The 11,287-nt window shown below is 42.1% G+C and overlaps 1 protein-coding gene across 2 annotated transcripts; it reads right to left on the bottom strand.

Moving 5' to 3' along the window:
* Positions 1-492: 492 nt before the first annotated feature.
* Positions 493-10,248, bottom strand: THY1 (Thy-1 cell surface antigen). 2 transcript variants are annotated; one of them, XM_075277728.1, is made up of 4 exons: positions 10,170-10,248; positions 6,780-6,835; positions 4,111-4,458; positions 493-751 (listed from the first exon to the last, which is right to left on the bottom strand). In XM_075277728.1, exons 2-4 carry the CDS (start codon positions 6,814-6,816, stop codon positions 648-650), a joined length of 489 nt encoding a protein of 162 aa, XP_075133829.1. In that variant the 5' UTR covers positions 6,817-6,835; positions 10,170-10,248; the 3' UTR covers positions 493-647. The 2 variants fall into 2 exon arrangements, with proteins under 2 accessions (XP_075133829.1, XP_075133830.1); XM_075277729.1 differs by having other exon boundaries at positions 10,077-10,211.
* Between the last annotated feature and the right edge of the window lie 1,039 nt (positions 10,249-11,287).

The following is an 11,287-nucleotide window of genomic DNA, read 5'->3' as shown; positions in this document are numbered from 1 at the left end:
CTTTTTCCAAATTTCACAGAAACGTATTTCTTGTTCCTATGGGCAACAAGGCTTAAAGGGCTTATTCCTATATTGTAAAGTGATGGCATATCGTTAAGATATGTCACCACTTTATGATCCATGGGTGTCTGACCTCTAGGACCCCCATCTATCATGAGAATGGAGTTGTTGGGGCACTGATTTAGAGCTTCAGCCTCTTCACAGTTTTACCCTATACAGCGGCACTACAAATCTGGCTATACAAGAAAGTGCAGCCACTCGATTACCTAAAATGACTGAAGAAGTTATAGGCCTAAAATAGTGCTGGTGGTCCTTCATTCTCTAGATGGGTGAGGGTCCCAAAGGTTATTCCCCCACAGTGATGGCATATCCTAGCAATATGTCATCCCCTTATGAGATGGGAATGCTCCTTTAATTTTCTCTGACACCTTTGTGATCCATAAGATCCATTCTGTAACTTACAGATATGAATATTACTTTTGCATAACTTAGTGAACGTTTACCTGATTTATTTAATATTATTGATCTTGAGACAGATAACACAAGGAAACACAAGAATATTCTAGAAATGACATTGGATCAGTTTTCAACTTGTCCAATATCAGAACGATACAGAATTCATTTCTTCTCAAAATGTTGCCCAGCAGTCAGAAGAAGCCACCAGCTTGAAGTAAGGGCAGGAAGAGGAGCAAGAGAGGCCATGATGTATTTAGGGCAAGGATACTGACTCCAGCACATCTCTCCAGCTTCTCTGTGTAAAGAGAGAAAGAGGAAAATGGGTAAATCTTCTGTTCATTACTATTTACTGTACATACATATCCAGAATTACAGAATTACGTCATAAAATTAATACTTAATGGGGTTCAGCCTATTCTTTGGAAAGGTCATCACTATCAAATCAGTTAGTGTCCAACATATAGCACCCCCACCGATCAGCTGGCGCCAATGTTGCACAGTCAATGGAGTTGAATACAAAAGACTCTGTGTACTTAGTATTGACTGTGTCAGGTTACTGCAGGTCACTTGAATGGGAGATAGAATGAAGTAACCCAACACAACCACTACACAATGGATGGAGATGTTTGGAGTTCTATAGGCGAGTCCGTGCAGTGCTGCAATTCACGGCCATTACGGACCTGTTCTATAAATTGCGGACCACGGTTGCGGCCTGGCCACACCACGGATAAAATATCCGGTGGTGTGAGAGGCCGCACTGAGTATAATGTGTCCGCAAATGGTCCACAATTGAAAACCCTCAATTACGGACTTACATTACAGCCGTGTAAGACCAGCCTAAGACGCTCTACACAAGCTGGATCTCCCCAATGAGAACCAGCACCCTAGAGTCAATAGTTAGCGGGCATGTAATTAGGAGAAAAATTACATACAGTATATCTATATTCGCCCCAAACTGTTTACAGGAGTCATCCTGCTGATACAGTGGTTACACTGCACTATATGCATTTGCTACTATATCCATGTAAATAACATGGGTCAGCGGCAGCACTTTCATTACCCTGTTGTCAGATTCCCTTCTTCCTTTCACAAATATACTCTCATTATTTCTGATCCCATTGGCATACCAATCCTGAGATAAAAAAAATCTCCCGGCCCTTTTGCTGCTGAGTATGTAAATAGCCGGCTCCTTACGTCAGGCAGTCTTGTGTTTTCCTTGCATACGCAGGGCTGTTACTGCCGATCATATTATAAGCCCTCCAGTGGTAGAGAAACGCGCATCGGTGGCATATTTATCATACTGTCTTTTATCTCCAGTGAAGATGATAAGCCAGTTTGTAAATGTTCCAATATGGAAGTCGCCTGTCCATTTCGCTAGGACCATTTTTTGTTTATGGGGCCATTGTTAACACCCCGTTCCCCCCCAATATATGTTGTAGGAGGAAAGAAGAACATGTCAAATTTCAACAAGTCTGCTTCTTTATTCTAAAGGGTCATAAAGTACCATAAGAGGACATTCACATGTTGTAATGCCAAGAGGAAGATTCTGCTCCACTTTACAGCTCTGTCCTTTCCACTGAAGCTTTTACTCACTGAATAGCTTCACATGAATGGATCAGTGTCTCGCACTGAATCAGATGCAAAATTTGCGACAAGATCGAGCAGAGAGTTTCTTTTTTTCAGCATCCTAAAATAATTAAGGCCTCGTTCACACGGGGCACAGGACCATGTATTTTTGTCCTGATTCTGATGCAGGAAGCTGCATCACAATAGGATCAAAATGCTCCTGCCACGACCGACGCAGCTTCTCACAGTCGCAGCTTCCCCCTCTGAAGTAGGCTCAAATGAATGGGCCTAGTCCGGAGGGTTCTGTTGCGAGGAGGACGCTAGGGCTGAAACCGAGGAATCCTCCTGAAGAAAGGGCAGCTTGCTTCTTTTTTCCGTGAGATGGAACATACCACTCATAGAAAAAAGGAATCTAGTGGTCTACATAGACCTCCATTGTGAGGAGGCGGATTCTGACGCAGAATTCACCTCAGAATCCGCCCCCTCACAATGGAACGAGCCTTAAGTGTCCAACACTGCTTCCTATTACTCTCCTTGCCTTATTGAAAAGACATGCACATTTGCCCGAACTGCCAGTGTATATGTATGGGGGAGTCAGAAGAGTGGATGTTTGCAAAACATTCCACCATTGAAAGTATGCGGCTAGCTTACGCTAGGTTCACACTAGCATCCAAGGCTCCCGTCATTCTGGTCTTCATGGGAACCCAAAAGACTAGACCCTGTCCAATTAAGAAGCGGTTACGCACAGAAACCCGCGGACCCCATAGACTATAATGGGGCCCACCGGGTATCCGCTGGTTTTATACTGAAACCGGCAGAGAGAAAAGTTTATTCCCAGCTCCGCAAATCATGGGCAACATGTAAATAACTATCTGTAAATCCTGACCACTGGAGCTGGATGTATGGAACCAGGATAATAACACCGTTCTACGCTGTTTCTGTAGCTCCCATTCACTTCTATTGGAATTATGGAAACAGTGTAACCAGCAAAGCTCACCTATTTACTTAAAGGGGTTGTCTGGGCAGTTGAAATTGACTTAACCTTGGGGCAACACGGTGGCTCAGTGGTTAGCGCTGCAGTACTAGAATCCTGGGTTTGAATCCTGCCAAGGACAACATTTGCAAGGAGTTTGTATGTTCCTTCTGTGTTTGCGTAGATTTCCTCCCATACTCTAAAGACATACTGATAGGGAAAAATTTAGATTGTGAGTCCGATATGGGGCTCACAATCTACATTAAAAAAAAGAAATTGACTTAACCTGCTCCAGAGGAGATGTTTGACCTGGGTTTCTGGCCATGTCACGACACCCAGATCATGTGATCAGAAGCATCGGTCCACAGCAGCTCCACTAATTTCACAAGTAATTAATTACCTATGCTATAATCAACCAGTAATTAATACCTGTGAGATTGTGGAAGGAGGAAGCGGGTGGACTGACTCGGGGGGTCGGGGTGCTACTTTAGATCACATCACCCGGTGGCCGTGGCGTGGCCAAAAACCCAGGTCCATCATCAGAATCTGTTGAACCAGGTTCGTCAATTTCAACCTCCTGGACACCCCTTTAAGTCTTGCCATGCTGCTTGGGACTTACAGCCACTTTTTTCAGCTTAGGTTAAGTCAACATCTGGAGACTCTGCTACATAAACTGACTGAAATTGTCGGAGAGAGAACTTTTCTCTCCACTGCTTTCAGTATGAAATGGTAGACACACATGTTGGGGTCTGCCGGTGTTTGGGGGAACCACTATTTTAGAAGTCAGGATCTCCATCGTTCAGGTCCCGCAGTGGAACCAAATGATGGAAAGCCTGGTGCAGATGTGACGCTATCCTCAGCCATAGCTTGCCAAGAGGAAAATAACCTTTAAGCTTCCGTAAACCTATCTGAATTGCATTCTGGTGTTCTTCTGTGTTGACTCACAGTAGTTGTGTGTACATAATATGCAGCCTGGGTAGCTCAGTGCCTAGTTATCATGGAATAAGGATATCTATTTGGACACACCTATCTGATATGTGTTCTCTCTGTGACGTATTTACTGGAGAACATAGTAAACATGTCATTAGACTTGGTTGCCATACCCCTAATCTTACCTTTACTGACGTTGATGGTTACTGTTTGGTTGATGGTGAGATCCTCAGGAATGTGTAAAGTACAAGTATACTGGCCTAAATCGGAGGAGTTGTAGCGCTGAATGTGCAGCTGGACGAGGCCACGTTCCATGTAAACACTGGCTCGGTTATGGTATTTGTCAGTAAAGTAATTGAGATTTATGGTACTGACGATGGTCTCAGGTTCTTTTCTACGCCTCAGCTTGAAATCGTAGCGCAATTGGTTGTTGGTGATGTTCGTGTAACGACAATCTAACCGCAATGTTGGACCGCGACCCATCAAGCAGGCGGTGAACCTTGTGATTTTCTGGGCACAGCATGCCTGCAGTACTGCAAAAAATAAAGTGAAAATTAAAAAAAAATGCATGTGCATATCAAAATATATACCGGATACAGATCCACTTTCTCTAGTTGTTTTTGCCATCAAATCACCAGATGAAACATTTGTACTTGCAAGACCTTTTTTGTCCGTAATTTTACTAGGACTCGGTGACGGAGACTCTGAACCTGAATTGTAGTAGAAGAAATTCCCCAAATGTTCATTATGAGGATAAAAACTGTCTCACTACTGCCCCCTAATGAAGGTAACTAGCCAGTCCAGCCCTATAACGCAAGGCAGAATATATACCAAGCTAAAAAAAACACCAATCTGCAGTCACTTGTTACAGGATTCTTACCCACCATTAATAAAGAGCAGGATCCATGCTTGCTAAAGCTGGGTTTACATCTGCATCAGAGTCTACATTGGATTTCATGTTCCATTCCAAAACACGGGTAGCTGCGACTGTATGTCGGTGCAGTATATCGGCATCCAGTCGCAGACTCCACTCCGGATTAGGCCTAATGAATGGACCTAGTCGGGAGGGAGTGTCTTCAGGTGGATGTCTCGCGGCGAATCTGCGTGAAAGAATGAGCATGTCGCTTCTTTTTTCTGGGAACCGGCACCCGGAAAAAAGGAACTGACCGTCTCCCATTGATACAGCCTCAAATCCTGGCCAAAAAACCCTGTGTGAACTTACCCTTAGTTCTGAAACGGTGAACACCCAACAGACCCCATTATAGTCATTCAGGTCCCCTGATAGACCCAAAGGACGGAGAGCCCAGCGCTAGTATGTCCCTTACGTGAGACCTTTGATGTTGGTCTAGGGGAATAGCATTTCACATGGCAGAGACCACCAGTTGGCATAGGAAGTCTTATAAGCATGGGATAAAGGGTATACAAATTAACTATCATCCAGGCGTATCCTTCTTCCTAGGATATTTTTCCTCAATGTGTGGATGGGATTAGCAGAGTTTCATCCACTTTGTAGGAATTATAAAATGCCACGGTGTTTATGCAACGTGGGGGCTCGGCCTCAACTGGCTTTCCAGGCTTAATAATAATTGATGGCTTATCCTTATGATAGGTCATCAATTAAAATTTTGGAAGTTGTTATTTGTAGAGATCTCCTCACTACTTACCAAGCACAGCAATGTACATTTATATAGCAGCTGTGTTTGGTATCACAGCTCAGCCGATTCATTTGAATGGGACTGAGCTATGAATAGGCCAAAAGACTGATGGATATGATGACAAAATGGCATTCAGGGGCCATCACTACTGTTTTAAACAACTAATCCATGGGCCGCCTGAGTATTGGACCTTGAGTTTTCCTAAATTCCAGATAGTCCCAGAAAACCCCTTTAAATAAAAGTGACCCAAGTTACTGCTCTGCACTGATGAGGAACAAGAACCCTGAAACAGCCGTCTAGGTGTCTTCCTTATGGAAAGCCATGCTGCAAAGCCTGCTAAAGGGTGGTGCACTAATTTATAGGATCCTTCCTCCAATAGGTGGCACTAAGGAGGCAGCTTTTGTCCTCTTGCAGGTAACTAATCTGCAAACACAGGAAGCATTGCATGACCTATAAAACTCAGTATGCCAACCAGTGTCTGCAAGAAGAAACAGGATTGCCCTTGACCTACAATTTAGTGAGTATGTAGTATCAAAATGATATATGTTGTTTGCTTCATTATATCACCCTGTAAAATCTGATGTCATACATTAGGGAATCCACAAGGGACTGTGCCGTCAAAGTCATATGAAGGTGGTCGGTGGGGTGAGTGTGGCCACTTGTACTGCAGGTAAAGGTACCGTGTACTGATTATGGAAAAATGCTGCTGAGTCAGCACATTAGATCTCATGCCCGAGTTGGGACTGAGCTTGCAATGGAATGCAATCCGAAGACACTCGGAGTAACATCTGAGTGTGATCTGAGTGCCTTCTGTTGTGCACTTACCTCTAGGGGAGCTTGTGATCCATTTTGTTTCACCAGAAAGGAATGGACCATCCGGCGCCCCCTTGGATGTAACACTCGTATGTGAGGGGCAAGTCCATTATGAAGGCTAAGGCTGTAAGGCGACTTTGGTTGCGATTCTTGTCGTGGAACCAAAGATCTCTGTATCCCAAGTCTGCTGCAATTGCGACTTCTATTCGCAAACAAAATCCAGCAATGTTGGATTTTTTTTTTTGGCTAGAAATCACAGTTGCAATACCATTGCGGTCACAATGTGACTATATTCACTTATCCCAGGGCTTGGCTAGGGCCACACAGCAATGGGGGTCGTGTCCACAGTTGCTGTGTAGCCCTAGCCTTATAAAGATGATACTTACCGGCAGCTATTGTCACCATTGGCAGTAAGTAATTCATGGTTCTTCTTTATTGGCACCTGAACAGAAAAAAAGATATTAAATATATTTAGGTTCTGTTCGCAATACTGTTGTGGAGTTGATTTATAAGGCTGGGTTCACACAGGGTTTTTTGGGCCGGATTTTAACGCAGAATCTGCCTCAAAATCCGGCACAAAAAAACGCCTCCCATTGTATTCAATGGGTTCCTTTTTCTTCGAGCAGTTTGTTCGCACTCGCGGAAAAAAGAAGCAACAAGCCCTTTCTTGACGTGGATTCCGTGGCTGAATCGGCCATGGACGTCCGCGATGCGAAACTCTCTCCCGACTAAGCATATTCATTTGGGCCTAATCTGGAGTGGAATGCCGTGACTGGATTCCAATGCACTGTATGAACTGCAAAGTTGCGGCTAGCCTTTTTTTGGACCGGATTCTGAGGCGGCCTCTGCCTCACAATCCGGTCAAAAGAAACCCATGTGAACCCAGCCTAACAGAAGCTCCAACACTCTGCCAGATTCATGATATGACGAATATCTCTGGTACCCTGCAAACTTTCTAGACCTATAAGACAGTGACAGCATCGATCAAAACTGTTAGGCTGAGGCCCCATGTAGTAGAAAAGCTGCTTTTTTTTATTTTGCAGATTTTGCTGTGGTTTTTTTGAGCCAAAGCCAGGAGTGGATTGAGCAGGAGGGAGAAGTGTAAGAACTTCCTATATATTACCCATTCCTTTTGTAGCCAATCTTGGCTTTGGCTCAAAAAAACGCAACAAAATCTGCATTTCCGCAACATGGGGCCTCAGTCTTGAGCACCTAGATGTCATGGTCAATTACTACCACGGCTTCTAAGTGTTCTACCACTTCTAAGTGTTCTACCACTTCTAAGTGTTCTACCACCATCTTGAAATGGATCGCCCACTTCCTCCAAGATGTCACGGGGGCAGCAATTGGTTGTCAAGAAAGCCAGGAGCCTATCAAAGGTTCCTAAGCTTGTCATTTCAGAATTTACATTGCACCCTGACAGTGGTAAGGTGTGTAAGAAGTGCAATATATATGATATACTGCAATAAAGAAGTATTGCAGTATATTGTATGAGAGATCATCAGAGGGTCCATTCACACGGAGGAAAATGGTGAGGAATTTGGCGTGGACTTTCAGCGCTGAAAAAAAAGCCTCCCATTGACTTCAAAGGGTTCTTTTTTCTACTAGCAGAAGTCAATGGCAGGCTTTTTTTCCAGCGCTGAAATTCCACACCAAATTCCTCACCATTTTCCTCCATGTGAATGGACCCTTACAGTGAATCCTGTAAAGGTCCATTCACACAGAGTTTTTTTGGCAAGGATTTTGTTGAGGAAAAAATCCACTTCAGGAATTAGGACATTTTTTTAAGCGTTTTTTGGAGCGTTTTTTGAGGCTTTATTAGTTGTTTTATTTTTCCTCCAGAATAGTGTATGGACCTTGAAAAAAACGCTAGCGGTTTTTCTACGCAATTTTTGCCAATTTTGCGCCCAAATACACAATTTGGATTTTCTGCCTCCCATTGACTGTGTTGGTTTTTGCAGGCGGAATCTGCCTGAAGGAAGCTTTTTTTCCACTAGCGAAAAAATTCCGCAAGTGGAAAAAAAAAGCGAGCGGAACCCATAGAACTCTATGGGGAGGCAGTTTTTCCATGTGGATTCTAACACGGATTCGGTGTCAAAGCATCTCCAAAAACTCCGTATGAATGGACCTTTAGAGACTCAAAAAGCACAAATCACTGTTTTTCAGTCACTTCTCCCTTGAAAAAAAATTGATAAAAAAAATTCATATGTACCCCATAATGTGCATATAGGAACAACAGTTCGTTCCGCAAAAAAAAAGCCCTTACAAAGAAGGTAACAGGGTCCAAATATGGTGATGCAAAGAAAATGTTAATGAAAAAAGTTCTGCATTTTTATTTAAATTACAGCAGCAAAAACAAAGTCAATTTGGTATTTCCGTGACCGCACCGACCCGCAGTATAAAGGTCATCTGTCCGTTTTACTGCAGAGTGATCGCTATAAAAGCAAAAGCCCATGAGAAAATAGTGCAACTTCGTTTTTTGTTGTCATTTGGAAGCGCAACGTGTCCCACAGAAAACAAGACTTCAGATATGTGGGCGGAAAAGCAAAATTAAAAATTTGCTGCGATGGGACGGGGTTAATATATTTGTGTAGGGGTCAAGATCAGTGAAGCGATTACAACTTGACCTCATGGCAGTCCCATGTAAATGTGCAGAGAACAACTTAGATTTTATTTTTTTTCCCTTAGAAAATGCAAAACAGTTTTATAGATAATTATAATGGGAATATATTTTTCCAATTAAAATCTACAATTATTTAATATGTGAAAAATAGATGAAAATAAATAAAAATATCCTAATAAAAATACTAAGCCCAGTATATATCTCGGAAAACATGCTAAGTGTATATATATATATATATATATATATATATATATATATATATATATATATATATATATATATATATATATATAATGTGTATATGTATATATATATATATATATATATATATATATATATATATATATATATATATATATATTTATTTAACAAAAATTAATAATAATAATATATATATATATATATATATATATATATATATATATAAATATATATATTATAGATACATACACATTAGATAGATAGAATGTATTATATTGCTCTTTTTTGACCTTTTTTCGAAAAGTTTTGCATTTTTTTTTGTACAACAAATTGTATTGGACAAAACCATAGTATTAATCAACAAAATCTCCGCCCAGTCTGTCCCGTGGCTCTTAAATTTGTGTTGTAACCTTTTGTTGTTTGTTTCTGATCTTTGTGATTTTAATCTACGGTATTTTTTACTCTCCTGGTCTGTCCCTGGGACCCTAAACTTACTATAATGATGAATTTCCTACTGTCACCTAGGCGTCCGTTCCATCTATCCAGTATCCTTACAGGAAAGAGTTAACTGTCCAAGCCTTCTGAAGGTCACGCTATTGTCTCTTACGCATTATATATGGTTAGATATAGGAGTATACGGTTATAGCTGAATTTGTCATTTAACTCTTTGTACTGTGATAGCTCTTCGACCTGCAGTCCTGTGTAAAGACACATCGCATGGTAAGAATAGGACAAGTTATTAAGTATTTGCGGGAATGTTTTGCCCTTCTCGGCCCCTATGTCCTCCACCCCTAATGTCCTGCCTCTTGTCTCATGCCAGTCATCCTAACAGATAAAGATAAGCTGTAAGTAGACTTACACTGTGATGTGCATGGTCTGTGCATGGTCCTCATGTGTGTCCTATTGGATACAATGGAGTGCATGCATCTAGGCTGGGTTAAGGATGCTTTACCTTCTTCCCTGAGTCTGTTCGCAGGTTGTGTGCTGCAGTCAGACCGCTGCCTCCCTCTGCCGCAATGCTCTTCTTACTGCAGTAAGGGGAGGGATAGCTGGACCAGATCCAGACAGCAGGGGAGGAGGTGGGGGGCGCTGGAACTTTCTAAAAAGATGCATTAAGAACTACCATTCACTGTATCTTGCAAAATCAGTCTTATCGTAAGACATGATGAGATGTAATTGTTAATACATTGGAACCTAAAGCACAATGCATATGTGTTTTATTACATGCAGTCCTAGAATAAGTCATTCTGTATCCGTGATCCCATGACGGATTTCATGCAACATAATATCATTATGATTACAATGGATTTTTCCTTCTTTTGTGTCACCCCCTTTTTATCATAGATTGTAAGCTCTTGTGTGCCGGACCCTACACTCGTGTTGTTTAGTTTGTTACCCCGGAATGTCTCTTTTGTTGTATACTAAAGATGAGAAAAACCATTTGTTCATAACCAATTTTCCCCAAAATTTTGGCCAAACATGAGATTTTTGGGGTTCACCACCTAGGAATCACTATTATGGTCCGGGGTCTCTTTAGATCCCGGAATGTAATAAACAGAGGCGTTAGACACTGATGCTCACCTTTCCTTACCCCTCCTTGACTCCTTTGTGGTAGCCAGTGCATTTTCCATGGTGTGTCAATCATCTTCTGGCATCTTCCAGTCTCTTCTGTAGGCCCTGGGGAGCACTGAGGCCTGTGATTGACCCTCAGCAGTCACATGATGTCACAACATTTTGACGCAAGAAAACTGAAGAAGACAGGGACCGCACAACAGACACCCCGAGGGAGCCCGTAGAGGTGAGGGAAGGTGAGTATCAGTCTTTATTGCTTTTCTACATCTTCCCTGGGCCTCTGCTCAATACTTTAGGATCTAAGTATTAGAATTATTTTTCTTTTCTGTACTATAGTGTGGGGTACAGATGGGGGCCAATGTTAAGAGGGGTATTATACTGCAGAGGCCATAATAATGGGTACATTATACTGTGGGGACCATATTAAGGGGGCATTATAATAGGCAGCATTATACTGTGGGCGGAGGTTATACTTTAGGGGCTGCAATGTACTGTGAG

Source organism: Leptodactylus fuscus, chromosome 6 (assembly GCF_031893055.1).
Source record: "Leptodactylus fuscus isolate aLepFus1 chromosome 6, aLepFus1.hap2, whole genome shotgun sequence".
Taxonomy (NCBI): domain Eukaryota; kingdom Metazoa; phylum Chordata; class Amphibia; order Anura; family Leptodactylidae; genus Leptodactylus; species Leptodactylus fuscus.
The sequence above is the reverse complement of the archived record's forward strand: the minus strand, read 5'-3'. Positions and strand labels throughout refer to the sequence as shown.